Here is a 16515-nt window from a genome sequence, read left to right as displayed (position 1 = left end):
CAGGTCCTGCAGCATCAAGGTTCCTTGTCAACTTAGTTATTAAATCAATCCTGCTGCAACAGTTTTAAATGAACAAAATTGTGGGTACTGTTTTGTGGGTACTCTCCTTTCTGTTTAATGACAGTGTAGGCTCACAGATAACATATGGAGACATAAAGGCTCACGAAATTTACTCCGATGGCTGCATACATGTGTGACCTACATAACATCTGGAAATCTGCGTAATGCCAAAAACTACATTAGATAGTTCAAGCCACAGCTCACAGTGAGTCACATAATGAGGTTCTTCAGATTATTGTGGTGACTGACCCATTCCCTTCCCCCTTTTCACTTAGGAAGTTCATTTAGGCAAGCAGTCATTTTAAGAACGTGCAAACCCTGACTGCTGGTTTCTATGGATCTGGCAAGCAGCCAGGCTTCTGGGATGCTGGCTACTATAGGCAGTGGGAAGTTAAATATGCATGACCTCACATAACATTGATCCATGGTTCCACAGGCATTCTGCACCTGTAGAAATCCCAGCCCAGCAATTCTGCATGCAAAGTGTCTCTGGCATTGTCTTCAAATCACTTAGTGCTTCAGTGCTCAGTGATCAGGTAAACTCAGCACATGTTCATTATCTTTCTCTGCTTTGGTAAGATCTAGAATAAAAAAAGTCATTATTTAACCATGGTAAATCCAGTATTTTGCTCTTGACAAGCATGTACATATTGCACATGGGAAAGAGGAGCTGATTTCATACAGAAAACTCTGCAGCTATGTTAAAATCTGATGAGTTCGCTGCTATCAAGATGTGGGGAATAAAACGCAGTAGTTAGTATAAATAATGTATTTAGCAGTAAGGAATTAATAATGCATTATTAAGATCAGGGTAGCGCTAGGCAATTGCCAGAGGACATAATACACAATAAGGAGTCAAAAAAAAAAAGTCAACTATAGCTCAAGGTTATAAATCAGAACCTAAGTAGAATAAAATTTATAAATCCAATAAAAACAGCTTCACCTACTCTCAACCTACAAATGTTTGTATAGTATGTAGGATTGACAATATCTATATTCTTAAAGAGATTCCATAACATTAGGCTATTCATAAAGGGCCAAATTCTGACCTCATGTATACCAGAGGAACTTGGGGCATAATTTTCAATTAAAAATGGAACTTCTAGGATAAGAAAAAAAAATACCCCCAAATAATAGCAAATGTATGGTTTTACAGCAGAAAGGACTGCACAGAATGCTTTTTCACTTCAGACCTCAAGATTTTCTTTGAGCCAGTTCCTTTCCTCCACCTTGTTGCTGTATCAGCAGTGGTAGCAGGGGCTCTTCCTCATGGAGGGATATGCCTCTGTGAGAGGAAGCACAATGGTAGTGATCCCTCCCTGCACCCAGCCAAGTGACCTCAGTGGGATCACTGGGCACCTGTGGTGTTTTCTAAGGCTGTGGAAGATGCTCTGTGCCACCCAACCAGTGATGTGGCCTGAAGGAACACTGTGGGCCTTTTAGTGAAACTGAAATACCAATTGAAGTGCAAGTTATTTGAGGGCTACCGCTGGCTTTTTGTAGCCAATTTGTAGGGTTTTGTCTCCTGTTGGTGGCTTACAGCCAGTCCATGACTAATCACTGATTAGTGATCCCAGCCCTGTAGAATTAATATCTTCCATATAGCAGGATTTTTAACAATAAATACCACACTGCATGAGCCTGCATTTCAAATTTGAGGAAAAGGATGACAAAGACAATGCTCTACTCCAATATTATTATTGCTACATTGCTGGCATTGGTACCCACTTTGCAGCTGCTCTGGGAACTGGTCTGTGGCTGTGCAAGCAGAGGTGTTCCCTTTCACAAAGGTTTGGCTTATTCCTTGTTTATTTGACAATTGTTTATAATTGCAGAGCAGACATAACAAAACAACTTTTCTAACTGTAAAAGCACAAGCTTCCTTGTTTGTATGCCACAACATATTGCTGCTAAGCATTCAGCTTTGGGTTTGTAATGTTTTGGAGAACTAGTTCTAAATAAACAAAAACAAAGGGAGACTGTCAGCTTTAAGCTGATTGAGTGTCCTTCAGTGTTAAAACGTGTTTGATTTAAGAACAGAAAGATTCATTAATGCCTATTTATGATCTATTTTTAGGGTAATTCCACGCAATTACTATTCATATGACTCAAGCACCCAGGCTGAATTCTAGCCAGGCAATAAAAGGATAATTTTGTAATGCCAGAGAGTCTCTCGAGAAGATTTGGAGGAAAACGCAAATCAACTCTTAATATGATAAAGCTGTGCATGCTAACTCAGTTTCTGGAGCTCTCTATAACATAGGAAACATTCACAGAGGAATATCAAACATCAACCAGCCCAGGGGTGCATCACCGCTGGCTTTGTAACATCTGGGCTCTGTGCAGTTGCAGTGCAGGAAGCAGCTGGAAATGAGCTCACCACTCTCCATTCCCTTTTATACTCCCAGCAATGAAGTTATGTGAGAAATACTGATGCAAGTTTCCCAGGGAGACACCAGGCAAAGAGGGATGGAGAGGTGCCTATGCTGGAAAACACTCTTAGAAGTAAATTAACACATGTTCACAAAATCCCTTGCTCTCACACACCAAAGATCTTCCTTTCCTCTACACGTGAACTTTCAAGGACTCAAAGTCTTATTTTCTTTCTTATCCTGATTTTGCTCCTCCTGACACTCCTTTCCCCTCAATGCCTAAATTTTTTCTCAATCCTTTCTTTTCAGGACTCAGCTGGGCATAGTGTTACAGTGCAGGTCAGAGCAGCCAGGAGGGAGGGCTGGGCAAGGCAGCTGCAGGCACTCTGCCAGAGAAACCCTTCAACATTATGCACTTGTCAGATTAATTCTACACTGATTAACCTCCCCAGATTAATTCTAGACTAATTAATAATTTCTGGAAGGCAGTGGAGAGAATGCTTTTGTCTCCAAATGAGAGCAGTGACTACCAGGCTGATAGCCTGATTCCCTAAGCTAGCCCTAGGGAAAGGTTACATATGAGTATGCAGGAGTCCTCTTATCCTTCTGGACCAGTGCTCTGGGGCCAGGCAAGATACTTGAGGATGCCTAATAGCATCTGTTCTTAGACACCTTGGAAAGAGTTCTAGGTTAACCACCTCACAAGGGAAAGAAGTCCTCAGCACAGCAAAAAATTATTCCCTGCATTCAAGATTTACACTTCTGAAAAATCATTTTAGGCTAAGACAGCAGAAAGGAAACAGTCAAGAAACCAATAACCCTGCTTTCATAAAGCATTTATTTTTTTTATTTGAAAACATTATACAGGCATTACATTGCCACAGCCAGTCCATATAGGTGCATGCAAATATCAAAATGGAGAAAGGTTTATTCAGCTTCTCAATGCAGGATTTGGGGTTGGGATTTTGTTTGCCTGGTTTTGGTTTTGGTTCATACTTCCATCTGTGTGTCAAGATTAGTGTGCTTTATTATGGCATTTAACAATAAAATCCTACCCATGGGGTAAAATTTATATTTGTAGCTAGCTTAGGAATACTAAATGGTTTCAAAAAAAAAAAAAAAAAAAAAAAAAAAAGGAAAGAAAACGATACTACACGCTTGTCAAAATGTTAATAGCACAAGTTAGCAATCTCTACACTATACATTGAAACTTCTTCTTATGACACAGTGGTGCAAAATTTTCAATTGCTCGGTCTATCATTGTGTGTTTCAAAACTTTATAGCTGGAACAAAGACAAGTCTGTCTCCCAGTGAAGGTTTTCATCTGGTAGCAGAAAATTACATCAGTCTTGCTAAGGGCTGCCCAGGGCCAGCAGTACGAGAGAGTTTCGGTTTGTTCAGGCAAGGAGCTATGCAGAGCCAGAGACGTCCTACGCAACACGGAGAGTAGCTGCCGTTAGATAGCTGAGCCTTTGCTGGTGCGCACTGAGGGCTCCGACTGCAGAACACAAGCAGGTAGAAGGAGTGTTTTCCTTCACTAGACCTCAGTTTTTCAATCAACGCAGTCATTTGTAAAGCTATACTACTGTTTTCCTTCGAGGTCCATCCAGGACTAGCGTACTGGTGCTAATCCAAGCATCCACCTTGTTTATCGGGAAACACAGCCAGTGAAGCAGCCCCTGTTTGCACATCAAACTCCTCCTGCACGGGTAGCACAGGGGATGGTGGCTGGTTGCACAGTGCACACTGAAACATTCATAACTTATTCCTGTACAGCAGAGCCTGTTAGAATAGCCTGGTAAAATTGCTCCAGGTGGCACCTCTCAGCCACCCGTGGATCGCAACCCCTTGTAAGGAGAAACTCCCAGCCTCATGACCTGGCTGGGAGCTGCCTCCTGCCCAGCTGTTTTACAGAAGACTCTAACAAACATCAACAAGTTAGTGTCAGAAAAATGAGGAGGGGGAGGCTGAAGGACTACAAACATTTGGCTTAAAAATAAATACTAATAAGAAATTAATCAAAACAGTTATGCAAAAGGAAGGAACTGTAAACATGAAATAGACACGCACACAATCCTCAAGGTTCTCAGACCAACATGGGGACTAATGTTCAGAGAAAGGTATTTAATTGGTACAAAAGGTAGCAAAAAAGACTGAGATGACAGATGCCCAGCAGTGTGCCTCTGGGTACCTGAGGGAGCCATGATTGTAGTTAGACCCCCTTCTCCTGGGGAATGTACAAAATCTACCTTAAGTCGAGGCTCTCACAGGGCTTGACCCAAGGATCTTACCCTGAAGTGTCAGGTAATCTTTCTTGTGTGTTTTTTATTTTTTTGATTTAGACTTTCCTTAATATCCCCAGGATACAGACTGTTTTTCTGCAGGAATCCAGTGGTTTTTTTTGTTTTGTGTTTTTTTAATCCTCAATAGTTTAAGGAAAAAAAGTTTGGAAACATGAGTGCTAAAAGAGATTAAAAAAACAGAAGGCAGGGGAAAAAAGTCATACATTTGTTAGTTTAGTACCAAGGCATCTTAACCAAAGCTTTTGGGCCAGTTTTGGGCATGATTTGGCAATACTGCAGACCCTTCCCTCAGGTGCAGCAGGATCATGGCAGACGGCCTAAACACAGCGGGAAAGAAATCACCTCTTCTCCACAGTAAGAATAAGATACAGCATAGTTCTGCTGTTCAAGAGCATTTTGGTATCTGCCACTTCATGTATATTACACATATACACACTTCTCTCAGTCTGCTTCGGGGAAGTTCCTTCTGTATTAAAGCAGAACAGGACTATAAAAAATGAATATTACCGCAGCAGAAATTCATCCTGCTTGGTTGAACTGTGTGACCTTTCTAATCTCCAGTGTATAGATTGATCTTTTTCTTCTTTTTAAAATAGAAATAGGTAAGCTGTATTTTTCAAACATGAAGGCCTACATTTTTGCTTGAAACAGTCTTTTTCAGCAGAATAACATTCAAATCAAATTCATCTTCTGTGCCCACAAGCAAAATATTCATCAGCCATGCTGTAAACTCCATTTTCAAATACAGTGAATGTATACACACTTTTACAGCACTATTATGTACTTCTTAAATTCCTTCTTTCTGAAGATCCTGAAGCATTTTAAAATAACTTGGTCCCATAGCACCCCTGTGAGGTAGGTAAAATGTCATTATTCCCGTATATACCGATTGGGAAACTCAGCCACACAGAAGGTAAGTCATGCCCAAGGATTCATGCAAAAATGTGGCAGATCAGTGAATAAAACCAAGTTCTCCTAGGTCCCTCACCTGTTGTTAGACACAGGAACATCTCTTCTTCCTTAATTTTAAATTAAAATAGATAAAGGATACTGAAATAAGAATTTCCTTGTATTGGGCTCTCAGAAGAGCAAACACACAGGCAAAGATGGATTTTTTCATGGTGGTGACTAAGATTTTCCCCCATTCTGATAAGGCTTGTGAGGCAGAAGTACAGTTGTATACAGAAGTGTGGAGCACACCCTCACTATTTTCACACATCCCCAGGAATGTAAGAAAACTGCTGAATTCTTCTGCTTCACAGTTAATGAAAAATAATTGGCTGCACCCTGCCAGTAAAATGAACACCAGCAGATGGTCCAGTCTTTCTGCTCGTGAATTCCTCGCTTAATCTTCCTGATTTTTACAATTTGTGGGTTTTGGTGAAAAAACTGACACATTTCTAAATAGCTATTGTTAGAATAATGAACCACAGGAGACTAAGCAAACTGGAACAGCAGAAGGCGCCCTCGATGCACTGAGTATCTAAAATAAGTGCCCTGATCCACATGATATGTCATCTTTCCATGGAGAGGTACAATACTTAGGAAACTAGAAAACGCATTTTTCTTTCTACAGGTTAAATTTTAAAAAGTAAGAAATCTGTATTGAGTCACGACTACAGAGAAACTGACTCCCTGTCACCTGATGCAGAACCTCGGCCACTAGGAAATCTGCCATGGATCATAGAGAGGTCAATGCTTGAGTACTTCACTTCTGCAAATATAGAAAGGCTAAAATGCTCACCTTATACCTATTCCTAGAATAGAGACGGAAATTTTAAGTTGTCCCTTCTCTGGATTCATGGATCAGATTACCTAGAAAGGGCAACTAGACAGATAGCACAGATGAACTCATTTTATTTCCCTCACCAAATCCAAGGTGCTAGCAAAAATGTGTCAGGCTGTTGCTACCATGACTAACCCATCCGCTTTGTGCAAACAAACAAATCTTAGAGAGAAATTAACAGTGACTGCACAAAGTGTATTTGCTGTAAAAAGGCGTTTTTTCCACAACTGGTGTGGCTTAGGCATAATACCACTCTGTGTGTAAAACACCGTTCTGTGAATTTCTTTTTTGTAATTTCATCTTATACATTGAATACCGTCCACAGGTAGTTTGACACTAACTGATTCATACACAGTAGTTTGTGTTGAAAACATGCCACTCATTTCGTAAACAAGGGACTGGCATCTCCTTGCAAGGAACACCCTGGAACAATTAATTTGTGTTTTTATGAGCTTTCCTTGTTTGCTACCTTGCAGCTCACCAGTGTAACTGCACCTGGTAAATACCTTTCTCTATGTACAATACAGAGATAATGGATATACGAGCTCCATTGTCAGTAGGCGATCAACAGCCGTGGGTTTAAGCAACTCTAACGTGGGGCTCCTCTTCTGTCTCCTGCCCCAGGCTGGTGTATGTCACCGAAGGCTCCATCTGGCCGGTGGCTGGCAGGTCTACAACAGGTCCGGAAGGGTTTCGAAACTGCTTGTACACCCGAGGATCCTGGGCTACGTACGTGGATGTGGAGGAGTAGAGCATCAGCCCAACAAGGATAGTGAAGAATGACAACAAGTAAAGTCCTGAAAACTGAGCAGAAATAACAGTAGAGTCATTAGACACAGCGCCAATTACCCTGAGTTCATGAAGACCCACGGACAGGGGTAGTGACAGATCCTTGTTTTGGCATGCACTGCACAGAACAAACTCCCTATCATTTGGATGTTGAATTTTTATGGGAATGACTCTTTGAAGGTTGATTTACTCCCATCAATGTCCCTGTCCTCCATAACCAAGAGCTAATTGGTGCCTTCCCCTGAGCCAGGCATGTCAAGTATTGACCGCTGGGACTTGGGAAAGCTGAGTTTTGGTCACTGATCCAAAACTGATTTTTTTCATGCTTTTTGATAAGCCAGCTAATCCTCCGAATCCATGTTTCTCCAGCTCCAGTGTGAGGTACCTTCATCTACAGTTGTCAGACAGGCAGCGGACAAATCTGAAGTTAGTTACAGCTAAACTACATGTCTGTGAAGCTAACATGCTATTGGAAATATAAAAATATAATTAATTAATAATTTCAATAACAATTTAAAACATAAATATATACATCTATATATACTTAAAGATATATTTTTAAAAAGGCACTTAAAAACTACCCCATCTGCAGCTTCTCTTGCTTGTGAACAGAAAGGAGGTGCTAGAAGATCCAGTGTGAGTTTGGACAGGATGAACTTCAGCTGTGAACCGTGCTCTGGGTCAACATCATGAGGTTTGAAAGTACACAGGGAGGGCAGTTAACTGAAAGCTCAAGTACACATATTTTGGCACACAGCTTCACTAGATCAGAGGTCAGCCTGAATTTTTTGACATATACAGACTCATGTCTGAACTAAAAATACAACACAAAGAACATTTTTGGCAACCTGTTAGCCCTTGCAGATAAAGCTAAAGGCAAAGACAGGGTTTCAAAAGCACAAACCATTGGGTACTAGCTTTAGATACTGGGTTCTGGCTATTGGGGACACAAAAATGGCATTAAGCCCATATGACTTGTCTGCTGATCCTAGACTACAAGTTATTTCTTCATGCATGCTGTGTGTGGGAAACCATGAAAGACAAATTGCAAAGCCACCTTGTTGGTGATATAAATGATTTGTATTCAGTGGAACTTCCAGAAGTGCCTGTATTCTGCAGCTGTCAGGAGTCTGTACCTGAACACCATCAACTACCTGCAACCTGCTATTAGGTGCTCTGTGAGGTACTTCACAATTTTATGTAAAGGCGTCTGCAAGTCTGTTTGTTAATCCTGACTGACTCTGCCTTGACGGATGCTCCATTTGTTTCCTCTGGATCACTTTAGCACAGCACAAAATGGACGGAATGGACTATATTATATTGGAAGTTTTTGAGCAGTTCTTCTTTTTATGCTTAAAGAAATTATCATTGTGGAGAAAACAAATTTTACTTAAGCTAAATTTGTAGTGGTGTTAATTTCTTACTATTTCATAAACCTACAAAACCTGCATCCAACTTCCTGCCTGAGGAAGCATGTGGCCTTTTTGCAGAATCCTCAATATCTCTGAAAACTTTGGACATATAACCCATGGTGGTACATCTGTGTGCATGTTTCCCACATCCAGTATGCATGTTTAACAGGGAAAGTACCATAACGAGGAAAGTTTTTAAAGCATGTCAGAAAGATTAGAGGGTAGGAAGAGTTTTGCTTTTCATCAGCTTTTAATTGTTTTTTCCATGTATGTCACCAGGTCCTCACGTGTTGTCTGGCGGCACAATTTGATGAAACCGCCCAGCTGTGCCACCAGTCACAGAGACAGTGACAAGCCTCACCCTGCGCTGATGAAGGATTTCTTCCATGTGACACTGCTCTGATAGGGCTGCTTAAGCTTAGATCTCCCGCACGTGGCAATCAAACACAAATCAAACACAAAGTTAATAATTTCAAAGCAACTTCTGGTTGATTTTTCTCCCTCCATTTTCTGTACAATTTTGTTCTCAGCACTTTCTTCCCCACTTTCACTTTGCATTTGACCTTGAGTATCACTTGGCAGCAGTGAAGTTGACTATGTTCAAGCAAATCTCAGGAGCCAAATGCATCTAGTTTCCCATCCCTGGTTTCCCACTGTCCCTCATTCCCACCTTATGCTTGAATTTCTCACCCTAGCCAGCCAATTGGCTTGGCCCACTGCATAGCCAGAGTGCCAGCCAGATTTGTGATTGCCTTGTGTCCTGCTGTGAGGAATCTGTGGGACTTCCAGCAGCTAAATGTGCTCTTTTTCTTGTTCTAGGAGCTGCCCAGACAAAATAAATTCATTTTTGCTTTAGTTCATGGCTCCAGCTCTACCATTTTCCTCTCCTCCTGGCCATACCTCTCATTCCTCTCTCAGGGGCTTCCTGCCAGTGGGCTCTTTTGACTGATAATATTCTTTCCATGGTAGTGTCCTCCCTAGTGGCAGCTCTCCAGCCTGGGAGAAATGGTTTGGGCATAGCTTGGGGAAATCTAAACAAAGGTCTGTGAATCATTTGTCTTTGGTATCTGTGCACAGCTAATGCAAAGAGACCTGGACTCTGACAGTCCTATGACAATTCCTTCATTTTTACCTTCCTTAGAAACAAGGTTCAGGCTGAATTTGTTTGTGCAGCAGCTCTCTGCAGCACTGAAGTAGAAGGGTAGTTAGTGAGGTTAACACAGAAATACATACTGAAGTATATGACAAATCCCTGGTTTTTGTCAATACCCTGTCAGACTGATCCAAACCCCTTTGAAATAAATGGGTATTTGCCTCCTATTAGAACAGCAGTGAATCCAGCAGTGTGATGGGAAGATGCAGACTTAGTTCCCCAAAAAGAAAATTTGTTGTTCACTGTATTGTGTTACTCAGACTCCAGCTGAAATCCACAATTTATGGAAGATTTCCAGGCACACTCTACTGCTATGTAGGTCCTGGAGGTTTTTTTTATCTTGAGCTGCAAACCTCATCTACTGAGATTTGCTATTAATAGACAGGAAAACAAAACACATTCAAAACCAGCAGAAAGAGCTATTCCTAAGGAATGAAGTGAGGGAAGATCACTTTTCATTGCTGCTCTGCGGAACTGCAGTTCCAAACTGTAGGTTCTTGGGAAGTGTGTAATTCCTCTATCTGCCTAAAAAGCTACTTGAGAATGATACTGTGCTCATTTTACTGAATGATCTCTTTTTACAGAAACATATTTCCTCTAAGAAAAATTATTTTTTAAATATCCAGATTTGTATGCCTCTCCAAATCCTTCTTCCTTCCCTGCTAAGCAGGATAACTGTAAGTTGTTCAAGGAGTAACATGGTCAGAAACTGGTTAGCTCAGATTAGCGAATGAGTGTCACACACCTTCAACAGACTGAAAATCAACTCATGTTTCTATATCATTAAACAGTTTTACTATGGATTTTGTCTCTACATGTAGGTACCTATGTAAATAAACTTCCTTATCCATGAAGCTTATGGAGAGACCAGATGACTTTGTGGTGGGGTCAATGATCTAACACTCTTGAGTCCCTAGGTTTGATTTTCAAGTTGTGAATTTCTTTTGTGACCCACAATGATTTTAGATGATCCTCAGTTTCTTACCCATTTAAAAGAGATAATAACACTTGGTTACTGAATAAATATGAGTTTACAGAATAAAAATGGGGAACAGGGATATCACCCTCTGAGGAGAAGGCAGAGATCTCCTTTGCAGGGAAAGTGCCTTACTTACAACAACATTTCAGATTTCATCACTGACATGAAAAGCATCTGCCAAAGCTTTTTTGAGCAGTCAAATAAAATAGTTAAATCAGCCCTACAGATCTCACCATGTCTGCTCTGCTCTGACATCTGGGTGTCTATAAATGATTCCCCAATCAATACTGTTCAATATGGATCATACAATGATATTCACGAATGTTAAAAAATTATGAAAACACAAAAAATATAGTATTTTTGTTGCAAGTGAATCAAAATTACGAGTAAGTCAAGCATCACAAGGTTTCTAAAATAAAGAAGATGAGTGTAAAGGCACCTGAAAATTCAGGATTTTTAAAAATCCAGAATGAACTATTAAACCTTTCAAAATTTACTCCCTACTAGTTTTTATCCTCTACTTTTTATTGTCTGTCCATGTGAAACCTGTCTTTCACATATCCTTAAATCACTATGGGCAAAACACTTCTACTATTTCCTCTTGAGACTCTTATGCTTTAAAGTAATCTGCTTGGAAAGGTGGGAGGAAAGGAAGCTTCTTGATGGGGAAACAAGAGTGCATCTGATTTCATTGTCTTGAACAGTGATTAGACAGCAACAGAAGAAGAAAAAAAATAGAAAGAAAGATAGATTCATGCCTGGTTCTAGAGAGAGTGAGCCATTCTTCAGTACACAGGCCATGAATTTAGAAGGGAAAGCCCAAAAAAGGCATGGAAGGAACCACATCTAGGGAAGGCTGTGCCGACTGACTGACTCCTGCTGAGGGAATCAGCAGACAAGTAGTTCTGACTGTTACAGATGTCCATGTCCATGTTACCACTGACACCAGGGCAAAACAGTATCCTAAGTGACAAAATGAGACAGATGTGAATCTGCAGAAAAGCCCACACAGACAAAAGAATTCAACAATTTGCTAATTTTGGGTTTTCGCTCAGCCGTTATGATAATGAACATGAACATTATTATAACAGTTATGAAAATGCAAATTCTGTTTTACTCAGTCCATTGAACTGGAAATAGTTGCAGGAGAAGACTATTTGAGCTGCAGCACTCCAGCACTCCATTTGTATTTCAGAACAGCAGCCACAGACTGAATCTCTTGGTAGGTAGTACGAACCCTAGCTCCTAGCCTATGGCAACCCAACTGTGCTTTTTAAGTCTTTCAAAAGGTTTTTTCTTAAAGTACTAACTGAAAATTTATAATTGCCATGTTTCACATATTCAGTGATAAAGTATGAAATGGAATAACTACCTTTTTCTCTACCTCATCAGGCAGTTCTCCACATTTTGGCATAAATGGATAAAGAAATCAGGTCCATTAGCTCAAGTTTTAAATCTCAGAGAAAAGTGACCTCCTCAGAATCACACTGATGAAGAGGGGGAAAAATGTACTTATCAGGGGGAATTCATCAGTTCCATATTTCTCCTGATACCATCCATGCTCTCTAGAGAGGCAGTTCCCACCACCTTCTTCCTTCCCATCAGTGGGTCTGTGCAGTACAGTGAACTCTGCTTTCCAGACTAATTCAGTTTGTAGCATATGCTGCACAGCCCATCAAAGCTAAGGCCAATAGGTGTTCTTTCACCAACTTATGGCTTTTTCCCCTGGGTGATTTCACACATGAATACCTGAGCAGGCTGAGGTGAAGGGAGTTGAAACCAAATTTCTCTCATTATCTTTTATATAGCAAACAGACATTTCCACTCTGTTTGATAAATTGATTGAGAGGCTGAGCTTCTTTCCACAATTTTCTATTTTTGTCTCCAATATAGCAAATGAAGCTCACCGTGACCTAGTGCAAAGTTGCACTGTGGGATGCACACACTCTCCAGCCAGCAGCAGTACCAGAAGGCTGAGGGAGGGCTCTGAGAGCTAGGAGTTCACACAGTGCTTTCACTTGCATGGCTGGATGCTACAGCCATATTACTTTATTAATAGTAACAGGAGCCAGCATCCTAGTCATAGCTCACTGTGCTCTTTGATGACTGCCTTGGATCACACCCACGAGGATGTGACTGTCTTAGATCAGCACTGTGACTTAAACTACTGCTGACTATTTTTGTCCCAGCCTACAAGGAAGATATCTCTTTAGGATTCAGGGCTTGATCTGCTTATCAACAGAAACCAAAGCATCCCCCAAGAGTGAAACACCGTATTTTGTAACACCAAATGGCATCACACACCAGAAGGGCTGCTGTGAGTTTTCCAGACTGCATTGAAACAGATAAAAAAAAATTCACCTGAACCTTTATGTATCCTGCCAGATCTCTCAGTTTTAAAGAGATCTCCAAAGGGACCCAAACCACTGAGATATGGTTTAGTGTGCCTTCCCTGCTCACCAACTGCAGAAGCTGGAATACTTGAGCAGAAGTGTTGGTTCTCTTGCTGAGAAGGACACCAAGGGGTGCTGGATAGCTTCAGTAATGATGATAACTTCTGGGCAGCAAGTCTGTCCACTACCATAGGATTGCATTATCTTCCCAATTTAATGACCTCTGGCTATTTCTTAGGCAAACCATGAAGATAAAGTCTTAAATGATGACTTAAAGTCCTATCTTGCCCTCTGAACACAGCTGGGATGAAAAGTGAAGTGTGTAGCCTGAGCAACAGTGAAAAACCTGACACTGCCCTCCTTGCCATTTGGTGAAAACAAAGAAGTCAAAGGAAGTTTTTCCTGTCATTTCATGCATGGCAGAAAGGCCATACTTCTCAATTCCTGATGCTTGCTTGCACCCTCAATATGACCTAACTCAGATGAAACGCTGTCCATTACTATGGCTTATGCTGAATTGCAAATGTTGCATAGAAACCATGATGAGAAGATGACACATTTTCTGTATTTGCAAGCTGATTCTGCTCTACTGCTTGCTTGTTTTACTCCATGTAAGACATACTGATCAATGCTTTCTGTCATACAGCAGCACCCTCTCTTCCAGTTCTTGCATGATATTTACTGGTGAGCACAGTTCAATTGGTAAAACGGTAGTCAGTGGGAAATTCCTAAGCTTTCTTACCTTTTAGATGCTGAGGTTATCTACAGGGGAGAAAAATGAGGAAGGTTTACTGGAAAACTGTCACCACAAATTCTGTTAAAATTTAGGAAACTTAATAGATTTCCTGGAATTCATTGGTGAAACGAAACAAACTTATGGAGAAAACTGATAGCATTGGGAAAAATCTCTGAGCTTGACATAGGCAGCTGTAAGGCAAATACTGATTTTGCACAAAGCTGCATGATTTCATGCTTCTCAAATGCTATAATTAGAAAAAATTAATGATAGCCTGTCCTTTCTAAATACATGCCTGCTAGGGCAAAATGTTTGTGGGAAATGGCTTATCTTCCTTTCCTGAGTGCTGGGAGGGATGGGAGTGCTGCTTTCTCTTCTGTTTCCCTTTGTTGCCTCTGCCGTAAGATGTAGAGAAAAAACGAGCCTGTGTTCAGTACCCCTGCGGTACCAGCAGTCTGTCTAATTAAAAAGTGCAAGGTAGAATGAGTCCTGCAATCTGTTTTAGTCTCATCTGTGTAGGAAAGAGATTTTTATGTGAAGTTAAAACACTTTTATTACATTGCTCTAATTTCCTGTGAGCATCCTTACTGTGGCGTAAGGGGGCTTCATTTCTTGTTATTTTATATCAATTACTTGGCAAGAAAGTGGTAAAGGACATATCCTTTAGGATGATCTTAATAGAAAAAGGAGGAGCACAAAAGAAAAGCTTGTAAAATCAACTTCCCCTCCCCACTTTTACCTTTCAATATTCTTTGTTGGTTTGCCCTACCAGCTGCCAGCTGCCATGTGTGTTTTTGGGTTTGTGTGCAAGTATTTAATATATTAGCAGCTGTCTGCTGTAATTGATTCTCTATTACTGTACATGAGGCTCATTGTGCTCAGTGTGTTCAGAACCAAGGTTACAATAACTGATTCATCTTGGATTCTTTTTTCACATTTTTCTGCTGAATCTAACAATATATTCCTGTAGAAATTCCCTCCCAGATGGTGTCCTTTTCTCCTGGCAATACAAATGGGGAGCACTCCTACCCTGAGAAACAAGGACTATGCAGCTGCAGTTATCACCATGAGTGACCATGCCAGCTGTCTGGAGGGAGTGTGACATGGCTGTTTCATGTCAGGGTTCTCTGTAGTGTAACACATTTGCTGCTGGCAACAAGAGGCCAAATTTCAGGAGCTCCAAGAGCTCTCAATTGAGTCAACTCCCAAGGCAGGCACATGAGGCAATCAGAATGGAGAGCGTGTCCTAAACTGTTGAATCCAACCCCCATTATTGCTTACAATCAGATCCCATATTCCATCTGGCAAATCCTTCTCATGCAAGCATTATTAGGGCTTTTTTTCACTTCCCACTAACCTATTTGAAATTGTTCTGGAACCTCCCTGCTATGATACCCAAAAAATCCCCCCTAATTTCTACACATTCTCAGTTTCTGCCCATATGTTCTTGTATCATTAGATCACATAATTCTCATTTTCTCCCTGTGAATTTGCAGATTAATTCATACATGTTAAGGTTCCATAGTCCCTTCCAACCTGTCAAAGCTATGTTACATACAATAAAGATTTTTTGGGGATCTGCATATTCAGTACATTGTTAGCAGACACATGGTTGCTCTGTCAAGGCTTTGCAGCAGATAAGAGAAACAGCCCTGTTTGGTGCTCTTGAGCTGACAGAAAAAAAAATCTATAGCTACAGCTAGCAAAGTGCTGTCCCTGAGATGGTAAGTTGTCCTGTCCTATGGCATTAGCACTTCTCCATCAATACCAGAAATACCTAGACAGACTCATTTGGAAACAGCTTTGTCACAACCATGCTCAAATTCTTCCCATCTGTTGCCACAGACACTGCCTCGCACTCTGTGCTTCACAGCATTTCTCAGTGTCAGCCAGTTCTAGTTGCCTGATTATTCTAATTCTTCTTCCTACTGAGGGTGCCAAATCTATTACTACAGTTGCTACACAAGACTGGTCTTCAGACCAACTCTTTGGGACCTCCATCAGTGAGCTCCTTCAAGCAAGCTATTTCTCTCTCAGTGCATTGCCTTGTCCTTTATACTCATTAGCCAGTTTCTCACCTGGCTTCCAATCTTTACACCACTAATTCTGTTCTTTATCTTAACTGATAATTTTCTGTGCTGCACTGTTCAACAGATCTACCATTTGACTTCTCTCTACAAAAATCTGTTAAATTATCAGACAGACATCAGATTTAGAATGGATTATCTGTCTTTTGTGAACCAGCTTGCATTTCATCCAATTTTCCATCTATCTCCATGCCCCTAATTATGTCTACTTCCGATTTTATTGTCTACTCCATATCAAATTATTCCAACTGTCTATATTCATAAGCTTTGAAGCATTCAGATTATTGCATTCTGTTTCCACTTCTGACGTAGTAATTTCCATTTTTATTAAAGATGGTGCATTGCCTTCGCACTTAACTCTCATCTTTACTGAATATGACAGAAGGTCTCAATTTTATTTTGGTGCCAAGAAAAAGGTAGTGTAATTTTGGCCTCCACTGTCCTT

At 40.7% G+C, this 16515-nt stretch overlaps 1 protein-coding gene across 1 annotated transcript in view; it reads right to left on the bottom strand.

Moving 5' to 3' along the window:
• Positions 1 to 3251: 3251 nt before the first annotated feature.
• SLC35F1 (solute carrier family 35 member F1) overlaps positions 3252 to 16515 on the bottom strand; it is a 230306-nt gene continuing 217042 nt past the window's right edge. The window contains exon 8 of the mRNA XM_032101556.1: positions 3252 to 7325. Coding sequence (XP_031957447.1) covers positions 7101 to 7325 — 225 coding nt within the window. The 3' untranslated portion in view covers positions 3252 to 7100. The remainder of the gene's footprint in view (positions 7326 to 16515) is intronic.

The sequence above is a fragment of the Corvus moneduloides genome, chromosome 3 (assembly GCF_009650955.1).
Source record: "Corvus moneduloides isolate bCorMon1 chromosome 3, bCorMon1.pri, whole genome shotgun sequence".
NCBI classification, from domain to species: domain Eukaryota; kingdom Metazoa; phylum Chordata; class Aves; order Passeriformes; family Corvidae; genus Corvus; species Corvus moneduloides.
This window is presented reverse-complemented; position numbering and strand designations above follow the sequence as displayed.